We start from the raw sequence: 27,673 nt of genomic DNA, 5'->3' as shown, positions 1-27,673 counted from the left end.
TGTGCATTTGGAGCAGATGGACGTAAAGACGACGTTCCTTCATGGTGACTTGGAGAAACTGACTTACATGACACAATCATAAAGGTTTAGCCAACCCAGGCAAGAGCACTTATTCTGCAAACTAAAAAAATCACTATACGGGCTAAAGCAGTCTCCGAAACAATGGTACAAGAGGTTTAACACCTATATGACCCATATCGACTACAGGAGATGTGAGTATGATTGCCGCGTCTATGTGAAGAAACGTGTGTACGAATCTCTCATTTTTTTTTTTTTTTTTTGCTATTATATGTTGACGATATGCTGATTGCTATAAAAGACATGCCTAAGGTAAATTGGTTGAAGACTCTGTTGGGAAAGGAATTTGACATGAAAGACTTGAGTACAACCAAAAGAATACTTGGCATGGAAATTCGCAAGGATAGAGCTATAGGGAGATTATGGTTATCTCATGGCGGCTATGTGGAGAAGGTATTGAAGAGGTTTAACATGGCCAATGTTAAGCCGGTGAGCACGCCTTTGGCAAGCCATTTCAAGTTGTCTACCGCCCAATGCCCAAGGATGGACGATGAGACTTGTGATATGTCGAGGGTCCCCTATGCTAGTACATTGGGGTGCTTGATGTATGACATAGTGTGTACGAGGTCGAACCCGACACATGCTATTAGCATGGTGAGAAAATTCTTCTCAAATTCAGTTCAACAGTACTAGGATGCTGTGAAGTCCATCGGGTACTTGAGGGGTACAACCAGATATGGTATAGAGTTCAGTGCAGAATAGAGTGATCCGTCGATAATAAGGTATGTGAATGCTAACTACGCAGGAGATCTGAATGACAAGAGGTCTACCACATGGTATGTATTTATCCTTGTGGGAAGACTTATTTGTTAGAGATTTATGATTGTGGCATTGTCTACTAATAAGTCAGAATAAATGGCAATGGCTGCGGCTGCCAAGGAGGCGTTGTGGCTTACGAGGTTCATCAGAAAGCTAGGTGTCCAACAAGGTGGAGTTTAGCTACAATGTGATAGTCAGAGTGTCATCTACTTGACGAAGGCTCGGGTGTACTATGTGAGGACGAAGCAAATTGATGTGTGGTATCATGAAGTCAGGAAACTAATTGCTTCAGGAGAACTTCTTCTTGAGAAGGTTCATACATCTAACAATGCGATTGATATGTTGACGAAGCCGATCACAGCGGACAAGTTCAAACATTGCCTAAACTTGACCAACGTCTCCAAGTGCTAGATGGAAGATGGACCCAATCTGTAGGCCCGAATGGAGCAACAATTATGCTTTCAGATTTTCAAGGTGGTGAATATTCACTAAGGTGGAGATTGTTGAGGATGTACCTCATATTCAAAACGTATTGCATGTATCAAAGAGAGCTACGTGAAACAAATGACAATTGCTTGAAAGGAGTCTGCAAATCTAAGGGCAAACCATCAACGAATTAAGCCCTAACTGTCAACAATTTCAGGCAAAATGTAAAATGTATTTTTCTCAACACCAAACCGCCGACAATTGGTCAAATGATCGACAATTTCAATTGACGCAAATTACATAAATTCAAATCAAGGGCTTATAAATTGAGCTTATCGGAGGGATTTCCTCCGAGAGATTGCTACAAATGTAGTTTAAATACACTAGAATACTTCTATAGCATTGAGTTCATACTTTAACAATATTATAACCCAAAGATTATAGTTTTGACATTGTTCATATTAAAAATCGAAGTGCTGCTCTAGTGGACGTAGGCTATTGTCGAACCACATAAATCTTATGTGTTTGTGTTTTTTATTCTTCTTATTATTGTTTGCTTGCTTTTTAAGTAGATTTTATCATCAAGTGATTGCATTGGTGATTGTTGATTGATTCGTACGCACAGCTAACAAAATAATAGAACAATTGCAGAGAGAGAGAGAGATGAAACGAAAAACGATGCATTCAAGAAATGAAATTTGATAAGCAACAAACATATGGTACGAGGATAACATGGTATTAACATGCACAAATAGCTTCATTTTGGTTCATGAAACAAATGAAAACCCAAGTAGCATATCCTATTAACATGTATTTTTTCCCGTATATTTTGCAAAGAAAGCAACCCCGCTACCAAATCAAAATAAAAATGAAATAGTAATATTGTCAAGGCTATAAAATTATGTCATTCCAACCACATTATAGTAATAATAATAAATAATAATCTAGAGAACTTATATTACAGTATAGCAGAAACCAAAACCAAAGTTTCCGCCCAGATTTGACTCTAAAACATTGACAGCACATCTAGCATTGGGACTCTAATAGCCATATCCAGTTGTCCTCATCATCCTCATGAAATCGTCAAAGTGCACTTCTCCATCACCTGTGGATTTCCAAGCGCAGTTGAATTTGTTGCGGGGGATAAATGTTACAAGGGACAAAATCACAAACAAACAGATGAAAGTTCAATATGGCACGACACTCGTGCAATTTGCAAAAATAGCAGTCAAACAATGATGCCCGCATGAGGAGACTATCAATAGCCCTCCCTCAAGCAGCAAAGTTTGCTGGGGAAGAACTGCACAAAACCCTAGGCTTTTTGCAAATTAACCAAAACCATGCCCGTTGCTTTTCAGTTAAGAAGAGAATGACGGGATTTAAACCAACAGTTGACCATATTTACCAACAAGATCTGAAGTAGTTGCATCCCTTTACCACAAGTCTGAAGTAAAAGGAACCGTTTTCTGCATATGAATTGGATTCCTTGGACATAACAATTTCATCATATCCTCCAGTCCTACTCTTCTCCTTCTCTCATAATATAATTTCTTCTTTCATACAAATAAAATGAATGTGCAGAAAAATGGAAGATTTAAAAAACAAATAAGCAAAAGCGCTGATTTACCGATGCTCAGAAAAGTGAGACGACCCAAAATAAGAAAACCTAGTTTCACTAAATTAACAAAAATGTAAATAGACAGATTAGAAATAAAATTAAAAACTCAGAATCCACCGGGTGAAGTGACATGCGTATTTGGCCATAAAATCCTTCGCTCTCATAAGGTCCTTATAAGTGGCTTTTGAAATGCATGGTTGAAAAGGAACACTTTTGGCAGAAGGTTATTGTCGCAAGATATGGCAGTGGGAGGAGCAGTTGGAGGTTGATTTAGCGAGGGAACTGGGTGGTGTGGAGCTGTAAAGACGGATTAGCAATGGTTGGAGTGACGTCTTCCTGCACTTTCCCTTTTAGGTGGGAAATGAGGGAAATGTTCTGGATAATTAGTAATTTGGGAGTACTCCATTGAGAATAATACAAGTCTCTGCTCTCTTTCTTGGTTGATAGAGAGAGTTTGAGTGTGGCTTAACTGCAGGGGAACCAAGATTGGAAGCTAGAGCTCAAGATTTTTAACTTCAAGTACAGATAATGATTGGTTTCCGAAGGTTAGAGTCAGATGGAGACTTTCTAAAGGAGTATGTTTTAATATTAAATCCTGTTATTGGGTCATTGCAGCAATGGTGAAGCAGAAGGTTGGGTTAATTTTCTTTGAAGGCTGTTTTGAAAACTCTACTCCAAAAGTAACGTTTAAAGATAAAATGATCAAAGATGGTGATTGAACCATAGAGGATGGTGTAAACACAAACACTCTTTGGAGTAGGATAACTAACTCTATTAAAAAATAGAAAGAGAGATTTTAGGTGAATTAAGGGGAAGATTCTCGAATAACAAAGAAAGTAAGTGGTGGGATCAAGATGTTCAAAAAGCCGTAAAAACAAAGAAACATGGAAAAAACGTAGAAACATGGATAACTTTGAAAAGTATAAAAAGGCTATTAAAAGATGCAAGAAAAAGGTCATTAGTGAAGCTAAACATAGATCATTTAAAAATTTCTATAATAAATTAGATGCAAAAGATGGGGAAAGAAATATATTTAAACTTGTTAGAGCTAGAGAAAGAAAAAGTAAGGAGTCGGGTCATGTAAAAATGTATAAAAAGTGAGGATGATATTATCTTGGTCAAGGAAGACATAAAAGAAAATGGCGAAGTTACTTTAGTAAGCTATTTAATAAAAACTAAATCGAAGGCTTAAACTTAGAATTGACAAATGAGAAAAAGATTAAAAATATGAGATTTATTTACAAGATTAGAGTTAACAAAGTTAAGTTTGCACTGAAAAAGATGAAAAATGGAAAAGCTATAGGATCGGATAACATTCCTCTTGAAGTTTAGAAATGCTTAGGTGATAATGGAATTATATGGTTAACTAAGAAAATGTCAGATGAATGGAGGAAAAATACTTTAATACCTATATACAAAAATAAAGGAAATATTTAAAACTGTCATAACTATCACGGAATTAAACTTATGAGTTATACGATGAAACTGTGGGAAAGGATAGTTGAACAAAGATAAAGGTAGAATTGAAGGTCTCAAAAAATCAATTTGGTTTATGTCTGGAAGATCTACTACAAAAGTTATTTATCTTTTAAGAAGATTAATGAAAAAGTTCAAGAAAAGAAAAAAGGGATTTGCATATGGTATTCATTGATTCAGAGAAAATGTATAATAGGATTCTATGTTAGGTTTTAGAAAAAAAAGAGTGTATATAATAGGTATACTGATGTCATTAAGGATATGTACGATAGAGTAATGACTAGTGTAAGAACTATAGGTGAAAAGACTAGAGAATTTCCAATCACCATAGGTGTACATCAAGGATCTACTTTGAGCTCTTATCTTTTTCCATTAGTGATGGATCAACTAACTGGAAGTATCCAAAATGAGGTTCCTTGGTGTATGTTGTTTGAAGATGATATTGTATTGATTGATGAAACTAGGAATGGAGTAGAGGTTAAGTTAGAATTATGGAGAAAAACTTTAAAATCTAAAGGCTTTAGGATAAGTAGAAATAAAATAGAATGTATGAAATGTAATTTCAATAATAGTAGGAGGAATATTGGAGACAAAGTTAAACTTGATGATGTAGAAATAAATAGCACTTGTAGATTTCAATACTTTGGAATTATTATGTAAGCTGAAAGAGAAATTGAAAAGAATGTAATGTATAGAAATAAAGCAGGTAGGGTAAAATGGAAAAGTGCTTCAAGTATGCTTTGTAATCGTACAATACCCTTAAATTTAAAAAAAAAAAAAAAAATTATAAGACGGCTATAAGACCAGCTATGCTTTATGGATCAAAATGTTGGGCAACTAAGAAACAATATATCCAAAAAGTGAAGAGTTGTCGAGATTAGAATGTTTATATGGATGAGTAGTATAACATTGAAAGATAAATTAAAAATTGAACATATTCATAGTAAGTTAGGCATAGCTACTATAGAAGATAAGGAGGGGCGACTCAAATGGTTTGAACACTTACAACATAGGCTACATAGTGCACCGGTGAGGAAGAATTAGTTATTATATGAGGTAGTAGAAGGGGTAGGGATAGACCTAAAATAACTTAAAATGAAATGATGAGTAAGGATTTAATAACCCTGAATTTGTCGAAAGAAATTGTCCATGATCGCATAAATTGACAGAAAATGATTCATATAGTCAGCCCTACCAAGTGGGACTTAAGACTTGGTTTTGTTATTTTGTTGTGTTGCTGTTACTTCAAAAGTAAAGTTTGTTTGCTAACTAATCAATCCACTTTGAAAAGCTTATAGGGGTGAAAAAGAAAAAAAAAAAAAAAACCAAAAACCAAAAACAAAAATCAAAAGGCAAAACTATCAATCAAAAGCATTGATTTTGTGGGACGATGGCAAGGGAAGCTTGACCTCGGAGTTGAATTGAATTTCACTGCACTGTAGCAGAAACAGGTTGAGGCTAATGTAGCAATGTTTTTCAATTTTCACAAGGATGTTTCAGGTTATTTTTATTTTACTATGGTTCCTATTTTAGGGGTGCTTCGGCTCTTTACTAGAGTTATTTCCTGAGTTTCTTTTATTTTATTTTTTATCTGATTTATATGATCAAGATTTGTTCATTTCAGCAATCGAGATGAATTATTGATGGGTTGGGAAAGCAAGAGTCATATATAAGCTTTCTTCTAACTTTCTTTGGAGAACTTGTGAAGAATTATCTACTTCGCTGCTAACTCTGTGTCCCAAACCCTGTAAAGTGCATTGGTTTCTTCTTCATGAGAGTGATTCCTAGAACCTTTTAGTGCAAGGCTAATAATTTTATGCCTCATTGTCTTTACAATTCTCATAAATTGGAGTCTGAATCACATCAAATTCTTACTTTCTAGCCTTAAATTTTTTCTTTTTTTCAATTTTCTTCACAAACCCTAACCTTAAATCAGTTCCCCTACTTTCCCCTAGTTGTCTTCAGTTTGGTATCAGAACTCTGGTTGGCGAAAAACAGAACATGTCCACTAGAGGGGGAGGATGTTTGGGGCAACTTTTATTTATTTGCCTTTGAAGACTGTTGAGAAGGGGGATAATCTTGAGGTTCTCATGAATGATTGGAGACTCACAATATGCTACATATGGCTGACCCAATGGCTGGAGTTGCAGAACAAAATGTGGATGGATCTAGCAATAGCACAGAAACATCTACCAACAATAAACCAAGGATAGGCCACCCCAGACCTGTTGGAGGATGATCATCCAAAAGGGTTGCAAGGAGATACGGCACAAGAGATGCAAACAAATTTCAGCACCAGGATCTATTGGGAGATATTACAAGTGCAACGTGCGCTTCCTGATTCTATGAGTTAAGATTGATCCTCACATTGATTGGCTCGTTACCATGGATTATTATATTGATTGGTATGAAAAGACTAAAGATAGCAATTTTTGATTTGTGAACATTAAATTGACTGGACATGCAAGTGTGGTGGCAATATCAATGATGGCTGTTGTCTAGCAGGGCCGCCACCAATTGCCAACTGGGAAGAGTTGAAATTGAACTTGAAAGAGAAGTATCTACTAGCTGATCACCAAGATCATTATGACCAGCTCAAAATTTTCAGCAAACAATGACTCATCAAATTTTGATTTGCTATCCATTCAATGTGCACTAAACAAAGATGAAAAATAGGCTCTCTTCAGATATAAGAATGGCCTGCCGTCTGAAATTTGAAGGGAACTCACCAAGCAAACAAACAGTCTTGAAGATGCTTTTCAAATAGTTTTAAAGGTAAAGCTGCATAAAGCAACCTGCTAGTAAAAGGTTGAGCACAAGCCAGGATGACAAGTGCTAAAACGGTAACCAGCTCAAGCCAAACAAAGGCAATTGCTTTTCCTTCTAATGCAGGTCAGCTGTTTGTTCTTGCCCTTTAGAAGGAACTAATACAAAGGGAGACACAAACAGAGATGTAGTACATCCATTTTGGATTGTGTGCAAAGAACTATTTGGATTCTTGTTATCGAAAATGAGAACAGTCGTGTTGTGCATATTCTGAATTCAAAAAATGTTTTGAATAATTAATCCAAATAGAATTTTCGAAAATGAAAAGCAAAGAATGTGTTTAGATAATTTGGAAACATATCTTTTCCTCTTCTGTCTCATGGGTGGACGGCATTCAGCAGTTGGTGGGGGTTATGGTGCAGTTAGTGGTGAGTGATGACAGTTTGCAGTGGTGGCGCGTGGTATTGGCCAATGGTGGTTGGTGCTAGCAGTGGTGGTTGTTGGTGGCAGTGGGAGATGGTTAAAGGGTGTGTGGCTGGAGGCAGTGGGTGCCAGCATGAGTGGTGATGAGCGGAGGTGGATGGATGGCAGTGGCAGTGGCCACTAGCCAGTGGTGGATGACAGCGGGTGGTGGAGGTAGGTGATAGTGCATGATGGTGGTTGGCAGTGGTGAGTGGTGGTGGAACAGGTGAGAGATGGAATAGGAAAGGGTTGGGAGTTTTTGGTCCTTTCTTGGATTGTACTTGGAATCACAACAACAACAACAAAAAAAAAACTCATTTTATAAGATCTTACAATTTTTTTTATGACAGAACCCCAAAAACAATTTTGTAAAAATGACTAATCAAATCATGGTTTTAAGTCGCGGTAGCGGGTATAGTAACGTAATGATAACAGGTGTAATGGGAAGCGGGAGCAGCAGATGTTACATAGCAGGAAGCCGGTGTAACGGCTGTGAATTTTTTTAGCTCACACAACCTTGTGCATTTAGCATACTTGCATGTTTTAAACTTTTAGCCCTTCTTAGAGTGTGTATTTTGAATCCTTTAATTCGAGTAACTAAGTTATTTGGTAAGGGCAACAAATTTACATTTGTTTTAAACCACCATTGATAGAAAAATTACGTATAAATATTTATACTTTTCATTGTTCTTATCTGTGATAAATTCTTATGTGTGCTAAATTAATTAATAAAACAAAATACATTATACACTCCATTAATCTGTCAGACACATAAGACATACGAATAATACAAATATACAATAGATAGAAAAGAAAGACTGAAGTTGAAAAATATAGAACATAAATATCACACTACTAATATTATCAAAATAAAATATTTTCTTAAATTGTTAATTAATACATCTCTTGCGAGAGTATTTAAAGATATAGTTAATTTTGTATCATTGTCATCCTCATTATAATCTTTTCCCCCTCTCGCCATATGGTATATTGAGAATGATTTATGAAAGTGAGGAAAAAAGTGAGAAGAAAAAATTAAAAAAAATTAGTGTACCAGTCCTGTAGCGGGCCTTTACGTAACAGTCCTACAGCTGTGATTTTTCTTCCCACTGATTTCGTGGTATGTAACAGTATTGGTAACCCAAAAAATCATTACGTAATGGCATTACGTAACAGTCGCAGCTGTTTTTTAAAACCATGTATCAAATGCATTATTTTGTATTTTCTTGTATCCCTTGTTCTCAGATACAGAATATTGTGTCTGAGAACTTAAACAAACAGGCCCTTTGGTTTAGAAGGCATTACACTTAGATTTGCAGTTTATGTTGGATTTTGTGGATTTTTTATATGCAAATTAGCTTCTTTGCAATTGGCTTCGCACCCCATTCATGTACTTTTAATTTCAGATGTTATTTAATCATAAAAAATAAAAAATAAAAAATAAATTAAAATTAAAAATGAAGAACTCAGGAAATGACCACTGAAATTTAAAATGTGAAAAAAATAAAGTTTAAGATCTAATATTAGAAAAGGCAAAAACACACACATAAATTGAAGTAGAAGACACAACAGAAGCTAAAGAAACAAAATATCAGACATCTATAAACCTGAAAAAAAAATATTACATCACCCCAAAAAAAAAAGGGAAAATGAAAATATAAAAATCAAAAAGTGATTTTGAAATGCACTTGGATGGGAAAAAAAAATTGTTAACATGACTATAGGTGCATATATATGTATATATGTACAAACAAAAATGCTTATTACAAAGACAAGCACACACACATTCATGTGTGTTTTATTAGTATCCCATTTTGCAAATCTACCAAATTTTATTTCACCAAATACCCCATGCCATTATTACTTTCCTGCAGCTTTGCATACCAAAGCCATACAAAAATCCTAAACACCTCTTTGACAGTTCACAAAGGGCCCGTTTAGTTAGGAAAATAATTTTCATTTCCATTTTAGTTTTCTGAAAAATTAAAAGAGTTATCTAATTTTTCATTTTTACAACATTTATAAGATATAAATGAATGATAACAAGCAATTTCCGCACTATTTGTTTGAGGAAATAGTTTTATTTTCAATTTCTATGTTTTCAAATAATTACAAAAAATGCCACTTTGTTTTCCAAGTTTCAAAATTTATATAGAAAAGTTTGAAAATATATTTTAATTATTTTCTAGACTTCTAAATCTTACTTTGCGCATGAAAGCATAAAATTTAAATCTTGGACTTTAATTTGTGTTTGATTATGTATACAATTTCTTCCAAATCCATACAAATTCAAATTCAAGTCTCAAAATTCATGACGTCAAATGTTATCTTATATAATATTTGAAAAATTGAAAAACAAATTATCCTTTTGGTAATTATTTTGAAGTCTAGAAATAAAAAATAAAAAATTATTTTACACATTGAAACAAACTTTTTATTTTCTACCTTTTTTAATCCAATTCCAAGGAAAACTAAAAAAAAAAAAAGATAATTTTTTCATATTTCTTTGGAAAACTAAAAAAGTGGAAGACAGAAAATTTTCTCCACAACAAAATGGGCTCTTAAATTCTCTCTCTTATTTTAATTTTCGCACCCTCACATAACTGCTTCCTGAAAATGAAATATTCGCAAATTTGTATTCGATAAAAATATTCCCCCGTTTCAGAAGGTATAATTAGTTAGGTGCACACATGCACATGCATTGTGTGTGCACAACTTGCAGCCCCAAGTTAGGTGCAAAATAGGAATACATATTTTGTTGCAGAAGGGAGATTTTTATGAGGGTTTCGACCAAAAGGTTTGCCATTAGATAAAAAATCCTTGGAATCCATAATTCAAATCAAAAGTTTACCAAGTACAGCAAAGAGTCAAAAGAGCCCATATACTTGCCATTTTTTCATGTGGCAAGCCCATTTTGTTGCAAAAACCTTTCTCCAAACAGCAAACCCATGGAAAGCAGAAATAAAGTTCAGCTATGTTTGGGATAATGCCATCTTTATTTTACCTTGTTATTATGTTTCATAAAAGGGTTGAGGTGCTGTTTTATAATCAGGAATTGCTTCTATGAATCAGCATGGTCAATTCCAATTCTAACATTTAGTTTGCAAGAATCCCTTTCCAATTCTGTCTCAAATTGTGTTTAACATTACATTTTGATTCTGGTCTCCAAATCTTGAAACATAGTCCAATTCTAACTGGAATTTTAGGAAATTATAAGAACCCAAAATTTCCCCTCACTAGACATACATATACATCTATGCATAAAACAAACATCCATCCATCCATCCATGCATCCATGCATATGTACATATAAACATAGCATATCTACATACATATATACATATACCCATACATATATACACATACCCATACAGATGCAACATGATACATTATAGGCACATACACAAGTACATACATGTAAATACACATTCATACATAGTACTCACACAGTATGTTTATGTACTTACATATTGTAAAATAATACACTAAATATCGTAATATTTTTACAATATGTATAATGTCCTATAAAAAAATAATGTTAACATACTTATATCATTAAGTACATAATAAAATTTAATAATATTAGTTCAACTGGAAAAGAAAAACAAAAGAATAGGATAGGACTTAGTGTACCGTATACAAAGGCTTAAAAAGGAAAATAGTGCTGCCAACTTGTAAATGTTAAGAGAGTAGGAGATGGAATAATAAAAAATCAAAATGGTCTTAGGACAAGAAAACAAAAGTCATTGCTCCTCAAAATAGGCAAAGTGGAAAACATTACGAAGCAAATTTGGGAAGATACAGATAATATAGTATGCAGGATAGTAAGGAGTGAAAAATAATCATAGGAGCAGATCCCAATAGTCACATTGGAAAGGACAACAAAGGTTATGCGAAGATACAAGAACATAGATACAGAGATAAAAATGAGTCCAATGATATAATCTTAGACTTCGCCATTCATATGTTCTTATAACAATGAATATGTGCTTCAAGAAGAGAGAAGAACAGTTAACAACCTTCAAGAGTGAACAAATAAAAAACAATTAGATTTTTCTAACTAGGAGAGTAGATTGCTTATCATGTAAGGAATGTAAAGTTAACCCAAGTGAAAGTTCAACTAATCAACATAGAGTATAATAAAATTTTAGGATAAAATGAAAAAAGAATTGTGGCTGGACAATAGGAGATAATATAGATACAAACACTCTTTGAAGTAGGAAGGCTACTTCTATTGAAGAGGTAGAAAAAGGGGTTTTAGGTCAATTTAAAGGAAGGTAAACAGAATTGGAGGTGGGATCAAGATGCCCAAAAATCTGTTGAGACAAAAGGAATGCGATTAAGACATGAGAAAAATGCAGAAACCTGAAAAAAAATTGAAAGGTAAAGAGGCAAGAAAAAATGCAAAAATGATTGTCAATGAAGCTAAACATAGAGCATACAATAATTTATACACCAAACTAGATACAAAAGAAAGGGGAAAAAGACATTAAACATACTAAAGCCGGAGACAGAAAAAGTTGAGACTTAGATAACATCAAGTGCAAAAAATTATCGTGATATCTATTCTATTTAAAGAAAATATTTTAAAAGAAAAATTGATAAACTTATTTTAATAAACTATTTAATTAAAACCAAGTAGAAGGCTTAAAATTAAAATTGACAAATAAGAAAAAGGATAAAATTGATATTTATTCCCAAAATTTAGAGTCAATAAAGTTGAGTTTGCATTAAATAACATGAAAAATGGAAAAGTTACACAACTAGATGACATCCCAATTGGAATTTGAAAATGCTTAGGTGATAACAAAATGCAAAATAATTTATTTAAGATAATTATAAGAACTAAGAAAATACTAAATGAATGGAAGAAAAACATTTTAATACCTATATAAAAAAATAAAGGAGATATTCAAAATTGTAATAATTATCATGGAAATAAATTGAGCTGTACAATGAAAATTTGGAAAAGGTAATTAAACAAACACTAAAGTTAGAACAGGATTTCGAAAATCAGTTAGGTTTTACGCTCGTGAGATCAATTACCAAATGTATAAATCTGTTAAGAAGATTAATGGAAAAGTGCAAGGGAAAGAAGAGGGATTTGCATATGGTTTTTATTGACCAAACAAAGCCTATGATAGGGTATCTAGAGAAGTTCTATAGTGGGCTCTAGAAAAAAATGGTACTATGCAGTGGGTCTGTGTGTGTGTGTGTGTGTGTGTGTGTGTGTGTGTGTCACTAAGGATATTTAATCAAGTGATGACGAGAGTTAGGGCTAAAAGTGACAAGGCGAAGGAATTTGCAATCACAACAGATGTATGTCAAGGGTCTAATTTGAGTCCTTATCTTTCTGCATCAGTGATGGATGAACACACTAGGTATATCCAAAAGAGATTCCATGGTGTATATTTTTTGCAGATAATATTGTCTTGATCAATAAAACTAGAGATGGAATAAAATCTACACTAGAATTCTAGAAAGAAGTAATAGAATCTAGAGGTTTTAAGATAAGTAGAAAGAAGTTAGAATATATTAAATGTAAATTGAGTCATTTTAGGAGGGATATTGGAGAAAAAAATAAACTTGATGGTCGTGAAATTATTAGCACAACTAGTTTCAATATCTTGGATTTATATGCACACTCATGGAGAAATTGAAGATGTTGTGTTGGGCTTGTGATCATAGAAATATAGAACACCCTTCAAATTAAAAAGAAAGCTTTGCAACGCAGCTATAAGACCAACTATGTTATATGGATCATGAATCCGAATTTTGGATAACTAAGAAACAACATATCCACCAAGTCAAAGTTGCTCAAATGAGAATGTTAATATGGATAAATAGTATAAATTTAAAAGATAAATTAGGAAATAAACACATTTGTCATATGTTACACATCACATAAGGAAGGCTGGTTAAGATTGTTTAGGCACTTGCAGCGTTGGCCTATTAATGCACAAATGAGGAGTGAACTAGTCAACGTTATTGGCGTAGGGATAACAGTAGATTTAGTATAACTTGGATTGAGATACTGCGCAAGGATTTGAAACCCCCAATTTGTCAATGGATATCCTAGATCATGGGGAAGGTAGACTAGGATTCACTTAAATGGCACAACCTAGTGGGCTCATGTCTTGGTTGTCTGTAACAATAGTTTGATACCATCATATAACAAAATAAAATGTTATTATTTTGGCATGATTATTTACTATATAATAATCTGATCTTAAATTGTATAATATGTAACATAATAATATATTAAATTATATCATATTTACTGTTATACGTATTCACTTGATAAGATAGATAGTACTAGAATATAATAATTATAAAATATAACCTAGTATTCATAATACAGTAACAAAAAATAGAATGATAAAAAGAAATTATAATAAAGTATTACATGGTAATGGTGATTTAATAGCTATTATTTATTACAGAATAAAACATAATATGTAGAGGCACATGTGGTAAATTAGATGGATTCCAATTTTTATGTCTGCATGCACCAAACATAAACAATACAATTTTGATTTCTATTCTTTGTTGAACCAAACAGCTAGGGGAAATCTACCATTGGATTTTCAATTCTATTGCATTCCAATTTTGATATTGATTTTGATTTGAGTTGTGAACAAAACCTACTTAACTAGAGAACACTAAAATATGGTCTGAGTTTCTAATAATTAGGTCAATATAACCACTTCTGTACATGGACTGACCAATCAAATCCAAATGTGGTAGGAGTGTGGTGCACCATCTCAATTGACACGTCAAAATTTGGTTCATGCATACACAATACACCACACTAGCTTTGCCAAGGTTTGGTCCAATTGACCAACCCATATACAATGGCAGCTACACTACAATCTACCTCATTAAAATTGGTGGCCTAACTGACATTTAGACTATACTTTATTGGTAATCATTAAATGGATTTTAAAGAAATCTCCTATTTGTAGTGCCTTGGAATCATAAATTTTCAAACAATTTTGATCATTGGACCATTAGATTATAAACCCCACATAGTGGGACTAAGGCTTGGTTTTGTTGTGTTTTGTTGTTGTTTGTTGTAGACCGTTAGATTATAAACTTTGACACTTCGACAATTTAGAGATGACTTTTTATGCTAAAAGAAATACTTATTTATTTTTTATTTTGTGGGAAAGGTTTAGAGGGAGATCCAGCACATCCAGAAAATACTGTTGCCAATCAATAAAATTTCCAAGTTCCGACACAATTTAGAATCTAAAGTCAACTTCTCTAATGAAAAATATTCAGCTTCTACAGCAGGTCACCTAAAAAATACAAGCAATCAGAAAAAATAAATAAATTAATAAGTCTAAGGCTGAAACCAGATATAAATTGTTCACTCTGAAATGAAATCCATAACAATAGTAATATTCATGCACCCAAAATACAAGGAATACTTACGATCTCGATCTGCTTCGTCAATCATCTCTTGAATTTCATTGTCAGTAAAGTTCTCACCCAGTTCTTTTGCAATATGCTTAATGTCTGACGCAGATATCTTTCCCTAAACATGGGCTAAAAAATTAGCCATCGACAAGTAAGAAACAAAAAAAATTCCACAAAAACAAAACATTACATTGTTATCTTGATCAATGACACGGAATGCCTTCATAAGCTCCTCCTTAGTATCCCTTTCTCCCATCTTGGCAGTCATCATTTGCACGAATTCATCAAAATCAATAGCCCCACTGCCATCCTTGTCCACATCTGCAATCATTTGATTGATTTGCTGGAATGACAATCAAGAAACATGTTAGATAGAAATTCAAAGTTCAATCTAAAGATTTCTGCCAATAAAATACAAAAGAAAAGCTGTTATTTGAATACCATAGCTCCCAACCCACTCATGCACAAAACAAAAGGACAAAAAAAAATTATTAAAAAAAAAAGAGAGACATAAATATAGAAGTCCCCCTTTGTGCCAAAACTAGCAAATTCTACAAGGATTATATTTGATTTTCCTAAAGTTCAGTCTGTAGAAATCAAAATTCTCCATTTTTCAGCAAAGATTTTTATTTTGTCTCTGTGTGTGTGTGTGTGAGAGAGAGAGAGAGAGAGAGAACTGTGACAAAATATGCAATACAAAAAAATGAGAAGTCCGTCACAGAGATTTGTAAGCTGTCTAGATGTCATTTCATTATTTTTAAATCAGGCATATACACTTGTTCCTTATAGTTACTACCATTAGTTGTCAAATTGGATTTGAAGCGTGAATTTGAAATATTGAGAATCTAACCAAAGCATAAGAACCAACACAAGTTCGAAAAACTTGTTGAATAATCATGTTCCTTAATATGCATACATACATGCATATCTATATATGAATGAAGACTATGTGCATTTTATTAGAAAGTTGAAAACGTAGAAGTAGCTCGCCTTTGTTAAAATGTCTCCATATCTAAACACTACTCACTTCAAAACAAACTATTCTTAAGAACTGTTAATAGTTCTTTTTTAGTCATTTAGTATTATTATTAGTGTGTTAGTGTTATGTTAATGACTGAGTTAGTAAGAGTATTATGGTCATTAGAATGTATATGACGTATAATATAAATAGAGGAAGAGACCTACACTGTGTTAGGTCTTCTGTTTTACTCCAAATTTCAACTTGCTGTCAAAGCAAGATCCAAGATCCAACCTAAACACTACCACCACCACCAAACCAAACCCTAAACCTAGCCATGCTATGCAAAGCATCCAGTATAGGAGGATCAAACATACTCCAATAGCCGAGAATCCAGTCCAGAGATTGCCAGAATACTCAGCTGTCACCAAAAAATTCCTGGGCCGTCACTGCCCATCTAACCTTCAAACCCTTCCATATTCACAAAAGCAACCATATAACCAACAACAGAACCCTCCAATCTGTAGATATGCAAAACCTCATCGCTGGAACCCTCCTCAGGCACACCCACGTGCCAATCAACTGCCAGTAGTACCAACCCCATGCACCAGTGCATGGGACACTTCCCAGACACCTTTTTCTGCAATTTTTTCAGCAGAATGTATTTATTATTTCCACAGACCATAATATCAAGCTTTTAGGGCATGTTTGCTGTTTAAAAATCCAACCTTTTTTACCATGCACTCGGGACAATCCGGTGGTTGTTGTTCAGCATTAGTTAAGTCCACTGGTGTTCCTCTTGGAGCGGTGGCAGTGTTCATACATTGATTTTTCGGGGCTGTGACAGTGTTGTATTAGGCTGCTGGTGACTCATCCATGGTTGTTTTGGTGGCTGACCTTGTTCATGGTTGTTCTAGTTAGTCCAATTATTCCTCTTGTTTGACATTGGTTTAGTTTGTGAGTGTTGGGATGGAGTCTATGAATTCCAAAAATATGCTTCCTTCATCACTGCTGCAGATAACAACTAAAAAATTTGATGGAAAGAATTATGTTCAGTGGTCTAAGGCTGCTAGGGTCTATTTAACAAGGTTAGGAAAATCTGACCACTCATTCCAATCTAGACCCTCTGATAAGAAGAGAAAACAGTGTGGACTCAGGAAGATGTTTGATTGTTTCCCTCTTGTGGAACTCAATAGAACCAAATTGCACGTAAGTGCATGCATCTAGACGCATGAAAGAAGATCCGGGATTATGTCAAGTTGTTGTATTCCAGTAACATTACATGTATGTACAATTTATACCCAGGGTACTTTCAGTTACAACAAGGAGATAGAAGTGTTTTTAAGTATTTTGCAGAGATGAAACGTAATCATGAGGAGCTTAACATCGTGCAACCTATGACTGCCAATGTTCACAAGATAGAAAAGCAGAGGGAGTAGATGACAGTTCTTCAAGTTCTGGCGGGTTCGAAACCCAAGTTCGAAATAGTCTGATCTCAGATACTTGGTAGTGCAGAGTTGCCATCATTTGTCAATGTTTATTCTCACATCCTTTGGGCTTCCTCTAGTATACATTCCCCTACCCATGCAGCTGGGCCCCAAAGGGCAATCTTTGCTCCACGCAAAGTGATTTTAGTTTTCAACCAAGTAGCTGCAGAAGTTATTGAAGTGGTTCGAGAGGACGTGGTGAAAGAGGTAGACGAGGCAAAGGTGTCACGAGCAAAGCTTGTTCAGGGCATTATGCTTGCCTGTGACTGCTTGTTTTGTGTGCTTGGGATGGGTTTCCATCATGTAAGTACTAGTGTAGGGTTATTTTCTAGTATTTGTTTCTCTGTATGCCAAATAAGACAGTATGACTCCTAAATCACTTTGATGTTTCCTAGTGCTAGGATGATATTTGCATATAAAGCTCTTTAGGGAAGGGTGAGTGTTTATCGGTCTTGTAAAACTCAATAGCTATTGTCAACGTGTTTAGCCTACTTGCCTCCCTCACTAAACACACAAGGTCAACAGAGGTGTTGTTAATGAATTACATTGCTTCAATGTTTACTGCGTACTTGCCACTACTTTCATAATTGCTTACTATTTCCGCTGCAATTTAATTGAATGCTAATGAAAGTATTTCATGGATGAATTGTGGTAAACGATAGGTTAGCTAGTTAAGCAGGAGTGCTTTAGCTACCGCCACACGGTCCTTTCACAATGGTGTGAAAATAGTTGGCCCGTGACACAGAGGCACTCCTTGCAAGTGCACTCATTGTGCTCGAAGAGGTCATACTACTTACCAGTGTTGGAATCTTCACAGTAAACCTTCTTGGGTTGCGAAATCAGCCACCGCATATCCCTCACCTTTAGGGCCAAGTAGAGAGTAGTGTACTATATCTATGTTAGAGGAAGAATGCTCCAAATTCCAGCAGTATCAAGCAGCCTAGAAAGCTTCTCTTCACATTGCATCCCTTGCCTAGACTAATAACACGACAGCTTGCCTATCATTCATTACTTCTCGTCCTAACCCTTGAGTTGTAGATTCTGCAACCAGTGATCATATCACAAGAATACCTAATTTTTTCTCTACTCTCTAGCACCCTGAAAACTTACCTCATGTTATTCTTACTAATGGATCCACCAATAACCTTATGGGAATTGGGACTATAAATCCCACTTCCTCTATTTCTCTTCCTTCAATTTTGTACATTCCCAATTTACTTTCAATCTTGTGCCAATTAGCAAGATTACCAAATCCATGAATTGTTCAGGATTTGAAGATAAGGATGATAACTGAGCCATTACGTCCTTCTACCGTCTGCACTGCTGCAGCGACATCTCTCCAGATCCATTGTTTTCTTGGTCATCCTTTGTTGGAAAAATTGAAACTACTAGTTCTTAATTCGAGTCCTGTGTCTAGTCTTGATTGTGAGTCTTGTCAATTGGGTAAGTATCATCGTGTCCCCTTTGCTTCCTGAGTCAATAAACAAGCAATGAGCCCTTTCATGTTAGTCCATTTTGATGTTTGGCATCCTAGTTGAGTTGCGTCCATGTTAGGGGTTTGATACTTTGTAACCTTAGTGAATGATTATTCAAGGATGACTTGGCTATATTTAATAAAATATCATTCTGAGTTGTTTCATATATTTTGTGCCTTTTGTTTTGAAATAAAGATTCAATTTGGTTTGCCAGTTCGGATACATTGGAGTGATGATGCTAAAGAGTATTTCAGTATTCAAATCACTACTTATATAACTCAACTTCATATTGTTCATCAATATGACTACACTCCTCAACAAAATAGGGCTGCAAATAAGACAAATAGGCAAATACTTAAAGCCACCCGCACCATACTTCATCAAATGCGTGTACCTAAAGTGTTTTCGATACATTCTTAATGCTAGTTATCTTATCAATAGGATATCGTCCTCTATTCTTAGTGATAAAATTCCCTACTACGTTCTATTTCCAGTTCACCTTTATTCTCTTTACCTCTGCGTATATTCAGGTGCATGTCCTTTTGTTCATCAACTAATTCCCAAGGTGGATAAGTTGGATCCTCATGCTATAAAATGTACCTTTCTAGGCTACTCATGCACTTAAAAGATATAATATTGTTATAGTTACACTCTGCATAGTGTTTTCTTTTTGGCCAATGTTACCTTCTTTGAGTCTACACCATACTACTCTCAGCCCCTAAGTGCTTCTAATCTGAAAGGATCTCTTCCTCTACCTAATCTTCCAAATTCTAGTTTGTTTGTCCTCACCCAGTCATCCACCTGTCTCCATGTAGTTTGAATCCTTCTCACATTCTGGATCGTCCTAATTTGTAGCTGCATTCATGACAGCAGCTCCAAGTAAGAGAGTTCCCTCTAGATTCTATTACCATGCCTTTGGTTCTCTCGTCTAATGATCATATTTCCCATGGTGTTGATCCTCCTATTATTTGAAAAGGTAAATGCACATACACATAATATCCCATTTTCAACTTTGTTTACTATGACATTTTGTCAACCTTTATTATTGTTTTATTACCATTTATCATCTGTTACCCTTCCTAAATCTGTTTCTAAAGCCTCAGCCCACTCGGGATGGAGGACTGCAATGATTGAAGAGACAAGTGCATTAAAAAACAATGATGGGAATTGTTACTTCTCGTGACAAATTTTTGGTTGGTTGTCGCTAGGTAGCTTCAAGCCTAATTTGTGGTGGCACAACCCCCACACAAGCACCACCTGACTACTCTTGGATGGGGTGTAGGCCTTGGTGGAGAAGTTTATACTACAAAAGTCAACCCTAATGGTTCTATGGCTCGTCTAACAGCACTTCTTGTTGCTAAGGAATATACTTAAGTGCAAGGTTTGCACTATTCAGATTCTTTTTCCCCAATTACCAAACTTACCCCAATACGTATATTCATTTATTTGGTCACCACTTTTCATTGGCCTATGCATCAGTTAGATGTGAAGAATGCCTTCTTGCATTCTGATTGAAAGAGATCTATATGGAGCAACCACCTAGGTTTGTTGCTCAGAAGGATTCAGGCTTAGTGCGTCAACTCAAGAAGACATTATATGGTTTAAAACAATCTCCCATAGCATGGTTTGGTAGATCCAATGTTGTAGTACTTGAGTTTGGCCTTTGACGATGTGTGGTGAATCACTCTGTGATGATCAAGGTATTCAAAGCCTAAAACATTTTCTACATACAAAATTTCAACCAAAGATTTTGGACCACCAAAATACTTCTTAGGCAATAGAAGTATCCACATCTTGCATGGGAACTATTTTAACATAGAGGAAGTATGTTCTTGATTTTTGGATAAGACTGGCAGTTGGGATCTGAACCGATTGAGGCACTCATGGATCCTATTCCTAATAGCAAGTTAGTGTCAAATATGGGTGATTTGGTAACTAATCTAGGACGATATTAAAGACTTTTTGGAAGGTTGAATTATCTCACAGTCACTCGACCAGATATATCTTTCGCAACAAGTGTTGTGAGTCAATTTCTACATTCTCTAAGGACAACTCATTGAGACGCAATAATTTGCATCATGAGATATCTCAAAGGTACACCTAGGAGAGGTTTCTAATATCGAGATCAAATACACACTTATTTCAGGGATATATTGATGCAGATTGGTCTACATCAATTTCAAATATAAGATCCACAACTAGGTATTGTATATTTGTTGGTTGTAACTTGAATTCTTGGAGAAGTAAGAAAAAAACCATAGTGGCTAGGTCAAGCGTTGAGTCAAGGTATAGGGCCTGGCTACACTACAGGTGAGCTTGTCTTATTGGAAAACATGTTGGATGAGTTGGGTTTTTCACCTTCTCGGTCCATGGAATTGATGAGTGATAATCAAGTTGCTCTTCTCATTGCATCCAACCGAAACTTCCATGAGTTGACAAAAGACATTGAAGTTGATTGTCACTTTGTTCGAAGGAAACTTTTGTAGAAGCTTATTACCACTACTTATGCGAAGTCCAATATGCATCTTGCTGATTTGTTTACCATAGTTTTGAGGGGTTCTTGTGTTCAATTTATTTGTAACAATCTAGGAGCATATAATATCTATGCTCCAACTTAAGGGAGAGTGTTAATGATTATTTTAACCATTTAGTATTATTATTAGTGTGCTGGTGTTATGTTAATAAATGAGAGTTCGAAAGGATATCATGGCGGACAAAACACACAGAAGTTGATTGTCACTTTTTTCAAGAGAAACGCGCGCATAAGCTTATTACCACTACTTATGTGAAGCCCGATATGCAGCTTGCTGATTTGTTTACCACGATTTGGTGAATTCTTGCATTTAATTTATTCATAACAAGCTAGAAGAATATGATATTGTCACGGTCCCACATCAAATGTGTAATGGGGACATATTGGACTTATAATAAGGATTTGGGTTCCATCAAAGTGAGACACATTTTATAAGACAAACCCGTGAGGCCAGTGGGCCAAAGCGGACAATACCTCACTGGAGTTGGACCCTAGACCGTTACATTTGGTATCAAAGCCTCCCTAAAGGTACTATCATGTGAATGGATCCGCCATGGGGGCACTATCATGTGAGTGGATCTGCCCTCGAGGTACTATCATGTGAGTGGATCCTACACAAAGGTACAAGTCACTCTAACAAGGACGTCAAAGAGTGGACAAGAGGGCCTATTGCAGTCTCACATTGAATGCATACTAGAGAGATTATGCTGACGAGGATGTCAAAAACCCCGTGAGGCCAGTGAACCAAAGCGGGCAATACCTCACCGGAGTTGGGTCCAAGACCATTACAGATATCTATGCTCCACCTTGAGGGGGATGTCAACGATTATTTTAGTCATTTAGTATTATTATTATTGGTAGTGTGTTAGTGATACGTTATAAGAGTAAGGATATTACAATTCTTAGAGTCTACTTGATCTATATACATTATGATTAGAGGAAAAGACCTATCGCTGCATTAGGTCTTCTATTTTACTCCAAATTTCAACACGAACAAACAAACAAAAGAGACTTTCTAGGACTGTCAAGCTCTTTAGAAAATGTTTAGTAAAGGAAAAATTTTAGAACAATTCAAAAGAGAGCTAAAAGTATACAAGATTTTGCGTTAAAAAGTAGTGAACTTCTTGTATTTTTAAAAAGTTGGATTTGATTGGGAACAAACTGCGTCAATTGGATTTAAGTTGGATCACGAACCAAAAGATTTGAATTGTAGATCATAAGATTCATAGTCTATTCTTGCTTATTTCAATCAACCCACTAGATTTGAGTTGATAGGCTAAAGAATTGAATCAAATCGCTTGATTCAAATTAAGAATCAATCAAATTTGACTGCTACAGTTGCTACACACCATGTACAGCTCAGTAGCACTACCAATTTAAATAATAATGAACATGTAAAAAATAATATACTTTCTCATACACACCCAATCCAACAAACACAGATTGGTTGGCTGGCTGGATGACATGCCCGGGGAAAAAAAATAAAAAATAAAAATAAACCCTTAATTCAAATAGGTATGAGCCGCGCCACCAACCTAAGAAATAATGGGCGTGTAAATTATACTCATCATCAAAATATGTACTGCAAATTAGCAGACACTGCAAATAATGAGTTGTCACCTTGAAGTGACAAACATGCGGTCCTCCATATCCAGAAGTTAAAGCTAAGACAGCATTGATAACATTCCGAATGACCCCTGAACATGTTTCATGCATTAACATAGCCCATATATCTCCCCCAGCGAATAAGACACTTAAGGACAGGCACCACAATAAGAATTTTTCTTATCTATTCCATTTAAATGTCCAGGTAAACAAATCAACTTTAGGACCATAGAAATTAGGATGAGCCATTTTCACCTATGCATGGTCCTAAAGAGGCAAAACCAAATAAAAAATCTCAATTCTCAAATGAAATAATTAAGAGAGATGAATACAATGTAGTTGTAAAACACCTCAAATATACAGTGAGAACCTAGCATCATACAAATATCATCTTCCAGCAATTTACAGATATATGTTTCTCAAAACAAATAGCATGTGGCTCCTAATTCCATTGCTTGAAGCTACACAGCTTTCAGGCACAAGCACTACATATAGTGATCACTGATGACAGACACCCTCACCAAAAATTTCTAAGCTAAAGGCTAAAGCTCATTTGATTAGTACTTATAGGAAGTTAGATAACTAGTGTAAGCATATAAATATTATCAATGCGTAAAATTACTGCTATGTCCTAAACTGTGAAATTGGTGACCAACATCAACTTTGAATGTGCACAATGTTAAATTAATTATTGATTATATTACGTTTGTATTCTTGCAAGAGCTCAAGACTGACAGCGCTCACCGGGATTGGACATACAAACACATGGTGGGGTCTCTATCAATCCTGTTTTTGGGATTTTGTGCAGATTTTTTGATTGGTAGGATTACATCAGGATTCGATAAGGAGTCCCTAACCCTTAGCCTTCTCTTAAGCTACTCAAGCATCCACTTGCCATTCATAACACGTGTTTCCTCTTATTTTCTCTCATCCTAATCATACATCATGACTGAATTTGCTCAAAGATCCATCTTTTTCATTAGTTGAGTTATGACATGTGAGTCTATTATTTAAGGATGACATACTGCACCCTTTTGCCTCTCCCCTATAAATACCTTCGATTACTCTTCAGGGGGGATTTTTTCCGATGCTTGAGCAATTAATCACCCCTTCTCTCTCTCTCTCCCTTTCTCTCTCTCTCCTCTATAAATATCTTCGATTATTCTCTAGGGGAGATTTTTCCCGATGCTTGGGCAATTAATCACCCCTTCTCTCTCTCTCTCTCTCTCAGCTACTCAAGCATCCACTTGTCATTCATAACACGTGTTTCCTTTCATTTTCTCTCATCCTAATCATATGCTATGACTGAATTTGCTCAAAGATCCATCTTTTTCATTAGTTGAGTTGTGACATGTGAGTCTATTATTGAAGAATGACATACTGCACCCTTTTGCCTCTCCCCTATAAATACCTTTGATTATTCTTCAGGGGGGATTTTTTTCATGTGTTTCCTTTTATTTTCTCTCATCCTAATCATACACCATGACTGAATTTGCTCAAAGAGATCCATCTTTTTCATTGGTTGAGTTATGACATGTGAGTCTATTATTGAAGGATGACATACTGCACCCTTTTGCCTCTCCCCTATAAATACCTTCGATTATTCTTCAGGTATGATTTTTTTTTATGCTTGAGCAATTAATCACCCCTTCTTGGGAATTGCCTAGTTGTCCTCTATAGGCCCTCTCTAGAACGTCCACTACTTATATGCAACAAAGCTCTCCTCCTCCAGACTCAAAAACCCCCTCCATAAATAACATTACAACATCTGTCCAAAGCTCATTTCTTGTTCTTTCCAGAAAAGTAAGCTTTGATATGCAAATCATTAGGACAATATATCCACACACTGATGAGGCATTCCCTTCCCAAAATTTCTAAGGCGACAGCTAAAAGCTCACTTGATTAAAAGGCATAAGTTTGAAAACTTGTGCATGCATACAGATCTATATGAACTTGTATCAAAAGCTTAGTTACTGCCAAAAACCAACTTGAATAAGCAAATAATTAAGAAAATTTCTAATCCAAGTACAGTAAGGTGGGTTGGCATTCTAGTTTCTGGCTTTCTGCACCATTTTAGCCCTATGTTGGAAAAACAGTGTTAAATGGATGAACTATTGAAATCATCAAACTGTTCCTACACAATTTCAACATCATCAAGCATCCATTTCATCCCATACCAATGCAACTAAAAACTCTCCCATTCTAGACTTCTATTTTTACTATTTCAATCTATAAAACTGAACTGAGTCCAGGTTAAGAAGAAAAGAAATTGCAGCATTGGGACTTCAAAGAGAATACAACGGCAGAGGCACTTCAAAGAGAGTATCTTAAAAAACCTATCTAGCAGCAACTTCTGTCAAGCAAGAGCAACTGACGGAAACAAGAAAGATTATGCCACGGAGAGAGAGAGAGAGACAGGGGTATTAAATAATTAGGACTAAAGGAGCTTAGACATCACCTCTTCTGTCATTTCAAAACCCAAGGCCCTGTCATGAAATAATTTTAGTTTTAGCTTTCACATGATAAATCACCGCAACAAAACAGTTAGTATCTCTAAATCTGTGATCACAAACCAACCTCATGGCAACATTCAGCTCTTTGGCATCAATGGTGCCTACACAGAATAAATCAAAAGATAAAATCAATTAAAAATGTGAAACACATAAAATCAAAGATATATACTTTTGCAATAATTTCAATACCTGAGCCATCAGTATCAAATAACTCAAATGCCTCCTTTATCTCCTGCTTCTTCTGTGTTGTCAATCCATGATGACGAGATCTCTGTTTATCTTTCCTAGATGCACCTCTGTATAAGCTAGCCTGATGAGCAATTTATTAATCCACACCACAGCAAAAAAAGAAATAAATCAGTATATATCTATGGAAGATTACACACAAACACACACAAAAGAAGTATCTGATTCTAGTGGAATTTTAAGCATAGTATTTGTAATGTAAATAAGACCTAAGAAAAAAAGGTCTAAAATTAATGACAATGCAACAGCTGCCACATTATCATATCATCAAATAGGCTTCAGAATTATTATGTCATAAAAAAATTTGAAGCAATATGTGCAGCAAGACATCAACTCAAAACCCAAAATATCTCACTTAATCAATTCTTTAATTGAAAAAAGACCGAATGAGGACAATATAGTTCATGATCCAAGGAATCAAAAGTGCATAATAATTCTTTAACAATTTACACAAATGCACATGCACATGTGTGCACACACACTATCTGCGGACTTGACCATGACAGTGCCAGAATAGCCGCTAGCCAACATAAACCTAAAAGAACCATATGCATGTTCCTATTTATAAAGTTGAGAATGTTTGGGTTGCCCTAAAGGTATGGCTTCATTAGACCATTTACACAAACCATAACACTGGATTCTGACATACAAAAAGCTTTAATATTTTTTAAAGAAAAAAAAAACTCAAAACAGAAATAAATGCTGCCAAGAATAGTTAAATTCGTAGAGAATGGGTATTATGAAGTTTTTTCTAAATGTCTGAGTGATAAAAGGGGTAACTTTAAAAAATCCAAACTATCTTTAGTCACAGTTTTAACTCATTGGTGACCATAATTCAAATCCAACAAGAACATAACCCAGATGGAACAAAAGCTAAAATAAGGCCACAAGGCAATCCAAAATTGGTTGCCTAAATTTCCTAGTCATCGTGGAGGCTCCTGTTCTCATGAGACAAAAACCTAGGAGACAAAAAAGCAATTGTTAGAAGGAGCTCTCAGCAAATTCTCCACCAAATGATTTCAGCAGATTGAAGATGTCTTCTCATAGCTTTTAAAGGTCCTTCTACAAACGCATGCATAATTCAAAATTAAAACATCATTAATGAAATTTCGCAAGGATGAACCTAACTTCTACAACACAATGAGTGTCCTATACTGAACGCGTTCTTCGAATCAACATTCCCTAGTTTGAATATAGTTCCATTGAAATAATAACAAGTGCATAAATCAATCAGCTAAATTGGTCCACTGAGCATAATAATAAAAAATTTACCGTCCAAAAGAATCACCAATTTTAACTATCAGGTATTAAACCCTGAACAATAAATTTTTCACAATCTTGAATGCGCACAAGAAGGAGGGATCAAACAAACGATGCGTAAACATACAAAATTCAGCCTAATAATAGGAATTACTCAATCGAACAGAAACTCAACTATTATTGAGCAGAATAGAATAAAAAAAAAAAAAAAAAACGCAAGTATTTCAATCGAACCAACGCACCATAGCCTTGACGGACGCTGATCTTCAGCCTTCGCGAGCAACGGGCGCTTCTTCGTCCAAGAGGAACCTGTGGAATCTCGGGCGTCTACATTACTTTTTTATTTATGGGCATGGGCATGGACTAATGGGCTATTGCGGAGTCCACGTTTTACAGGCCCATTCCGTTTTTTAATGGGCTGAATTTAGGTGAAAGAAAACGTTGGGCTTTCACGTGATGGGCTTTCAAGAATATGGTGGCGATGTACCACATCGCAGCGGCCCAACTCCGTGAATGTGGGGCATTGATTTTGATACAAATTGCCACTATTAATTAAACAAAGTCATTCTCAATCATTTTTTTTTATTCC

The 27,673-nt window shown here is 35.2% G+C and overlaps 1 protein-coding gene across 2 annotated transcripts; it reads right to left on the bottom strand.

Moving 5' to 3' along the window:
• Window positions 1-1,980: 1,980 nt before the first annotated feature.
• On the bottom strand, window positions 1,981-27,465 carry LOC131165257 (probable calcium-binding protein CML20). 2 transcript variants are annotated; one of them, XM_058122893.1, is made up of 7 exons: window positions 27,327-27,465; window positions 25,768-25,888; window positions 25,643-25,679; window positions 25,524-25,551; window positions 15,198-15,350; window positions 15,023-15,125; window positions 1,981-2,368 (listed from the first exon to the last, which is right to left on the bottom strand). In XM_058122893.1, exons 1-7 carry the CDS (start codon window positions 27,327-27,329, stop codon window positions 2,304-2,306), a joined length of 510 nt encoding a protein of 169 aa, XP_057978876.1. In that variant the 5' UTR covers window positions 27,330-27,465; the 3' UTR covers window positions 1,981-2,303. The 2 variants fall into 2 exon arrangements, with proteins under 2 accessions (XP_057978876.1, XP_057978867.1); XM_058122884.1 differs by lacking the exon at window positions 25,643-25,679 and having other exon boundaries at window positions 25,524-25,577; window positions 25,748-25,888.
• Between the last annotated feature and the right edge of the window lie 208 nt (window positions 27,466-27,673).

Source organism: Malania oleifera, chromosome 1, assembly GCF_029873635.1.
Source record: "Malania oleifera isolate guangnan ecotype guangnan chromosome 1, ASM2987363v1, whole genome shotgun sequence".
NCBI classification, from domain to species: domain Eukaryota; kingdom Viridiplantae; phylum Streptophyta; class Magnoliopsida; order Santalales; family Ximeniaceae; genus Malania; species Malania oleifera.
The sequence above is the reverse complement of the archived record's forward strand: the minus strand, read 5'-3'. Positions and strand labels throughout refer to the sequence as shown.